We start from the raw sequence: 2,584 nt of genomic DNA on the forward strand, positions 1-2,584 counted from the left end.
TAGAGTGTTTCTTGTTTTTTGTTTTTGTTTTTTTGGCTCGCACTAATAACTTTTATTTCACTCCAATTACAGCAATAATCTTCCATACATATCTTCCCTGCCCAATTCAAAAAAAAAAAATCCAAAATGATTAGTAAAGAAAAATATAAGACTTAACAGACCCTTTAAATTTGTTTTAAATATTTTGAATATTTAAAAAGTGTTTAAAGTTTGTAACTCCTAGTAGGAAAACATTATCTGAATGAATATCCTAATGGCAAACCACTGTAAAATCCTTCAGCTGAATTTGGGGGAGAGGGGTAGGGATTATCTTCAAAGCACCCCAGCTCTCCTGATGAGAAGGTCAGAGGTACACTGGTTTGTATTACTGCGACATCTATAAGGTGATCTAGGTTGCTTTTCCTTCAGCAAGGGCTTTATTTATCAGAAGGGCATTACACTTGACCTCTAAATTTGGCTGACAATTTACTGATGAGATTCATAACCTTTGGGTTGCTCTGGTATTCTGACATATTTGCTGGGTTCTGAGCCACATCCTGGAAGGCCACCATAACTTCTGGATCCTGCATGGCTGCAAGAACCTCTGGATCACTAAGAATTTCTGGAAAACAGTATGGTGATTCCTCAAGGATCTAGAACTAGATGTACCATATGACCCAGCCATCCCATTACTGGGTATATACCCAAAGGATTATAAATCATGCTGCTATAAAGACACATGCACACGTATGTTTATTGTGGCACTATTCACAATAGCAAAGACTTGGAGTCAACCCAAATGTCCATCAGTGACAGACTAGATTAAGAAAATGTGGCACATATACACCATGGAATACTATGCAGCCATAAAAAAGGATGAGTTTGTGTCCTTTGTAGGGACATGGATGCAGCTGGAAACCATCATTCTTAGCAAACTATCACAAGAACAGAAAACCAAACACCGCATGTTCTCACTCATAGGTGGGAATTGAACAATGAGATCACTTGGACTCGGGAAGGGGAACATCACACACTGGGGCCTATCACGGGGAGGGGGGAAGGGGGAGGGATTGCATTGGGAGTTATACCTGATGTAAATGACGAGTTGATGGGTGCTGACGAGTTGATTGGTGCAGCACAGCAACATGGCACAAGTATACATATGTAACAAACCTGCATGTTATGCACATTACCCTAGAACTTAAAGTATAATAATAATAATTAAAAAAAAAAAAAAAAAAGAATTTCATTGAGTCCAGGCATTCCAGCCATTCCAGGTACGGCCCCTCCCATTCCAGGCATTCCTCTGGGAAAACTACCAGGCATTCCCCCAGGAAGGCCACCTGGAAAAGAGCCATACTGAGCTCCTGACTGTCGTCTGGCTTCTTCCTCCCTCTGGGTTCCCTCATGCTCTTCTCGAGCCTTCTTAACTTGTTCTATTCTTTCTTTGATCTCTCGCTCTTCATGTTTTCGTTCATACTCTCTCTGATGTCCTGCAATTTTCTGTGCCCTAGGTTGAACTTCTTTCAGCATTGCAATAGCATCTTCATCATAATCCAATTTACAGGCAAGGGCAAGATCATGGGCTGCTTCTTCCCAGTGGCCTAGAGGTCTGTGTGCTTTCCCTCGCCACTTGTAAGGCTGAGCTGAATCAGGGTTTATCTCAATGGCTCTGTCACAGTCTCGGATAGCAGCATTTGGCTTCTGTAATTTGACGAAGACACTGGCCCTCTTGGCATACACAACGGCCAAGCAAGGATTCAGCTTGATGGCATCTGTAAATAAGTCAATGGCTTTCTGGAGCTCACCATCATTTAGGGCTTCAATAGCAGCCAGTTTTTTATCATTTGCCTGATCCATCATCTCCTCCGTTATCTCTGCATTTTCATCTCCCATTTCTTGAGGAGAATCAGTGTCTGGTTCAATCACACCTTCTTTATCAATTTCTAGATCACTTTCCTCACTTGATGGTTCGTCTGCCTTTAAGTCTTCCTCCACCTTCTTACTATCAGGTTTTTCTTCCTTGGTATTTTCTTCTGATTTAGCTTTCTGAGTAGCAGGTGGTACTTTACCCCCCATGCTCTCCACCCACTCTCTCAGGAAGCGCATTTCCTCGGTGTGCAGAACGCTCAGATCCTGCTTACACATTTTCACAAAGGCCCGAAGCTCGTTCACTTTGCGGGAGTCCATGGTAGAGAGGTGGTGGGCGCAGCTGGGGGACTACGGCCCTGTTCCAGGCCCAGGCGCTGGCTCCGAGTGACCACGCAGAAGGGGGCCTAGAGTGTTTCTTTTTTGTCTGCCCAGGTGGAATGCATGCTTCCTTGGAGCATGTTCATTCATAACGCAGTGATTAAAAGCACAGATTCTTGCAAGAATTCTGGCACCACTACTAACCTTGGACAAGATGCTTAACCTCTTTGTGCCTGTTTCTTAGTATGTTAAATGGGAATAGTAAGAGTACCCACCATGGTACTCATGGGCATGTGTAACTATCAAATGAATTAATCCATCTAATTTAATTAATCCCTTCGAGCCTCCAGAAGAGTGTCAGGGACACAGTAAGTCCTCACTGCTAACTAATGTTAACTGTGCCAGATACTGCTCT

The 2,584-nt window shown here is 43.1% G+C and overlaps 1 protein-coding gene across 1 annotated transcript; it reads right to left on the minus strand.

The window, feature by feature from the left end:
• Positions 1-391: 391 nt before the first annotated feature.
• Positions 392-2,310, minus strand: LOC100998748 (hsc70-interacting protein-like). Its single transcript, XM_031662141.1, has 2 exons — positions 1,225-2,310; positions 392-599 (listed from the first exon to the last, which is right to left on the minus strand). Exons 1-2 carry the CDS (start codon positions 2,167-2,169, stop codon positions 435-437), a joined length of 1,110 nt encoding a protein of 369 aa, XP_031518001.1. The 5' UTR covers positions 2,170-2,310; the 3' UTR covers positions 392-434.
• Between the last annotated feature and the right edge of the window lie 274 nt (positions 2,311-2,584).

This window comes from Papio anubis, unplaced genomic scaffold, assembly GCF_008728515.1.
Source record: "Papio anubis isolate 15944 unplaced genomic scaffold, Panubis1.0 scaffold428, whole genome shotgun sequence".
In the NCBI taxonomy this organism is placed as follows: Eukaryota; Metazoa; Chordata; class Mammalia; order Primates; family Cercopithecidae; genus Papio; species Papio anubis.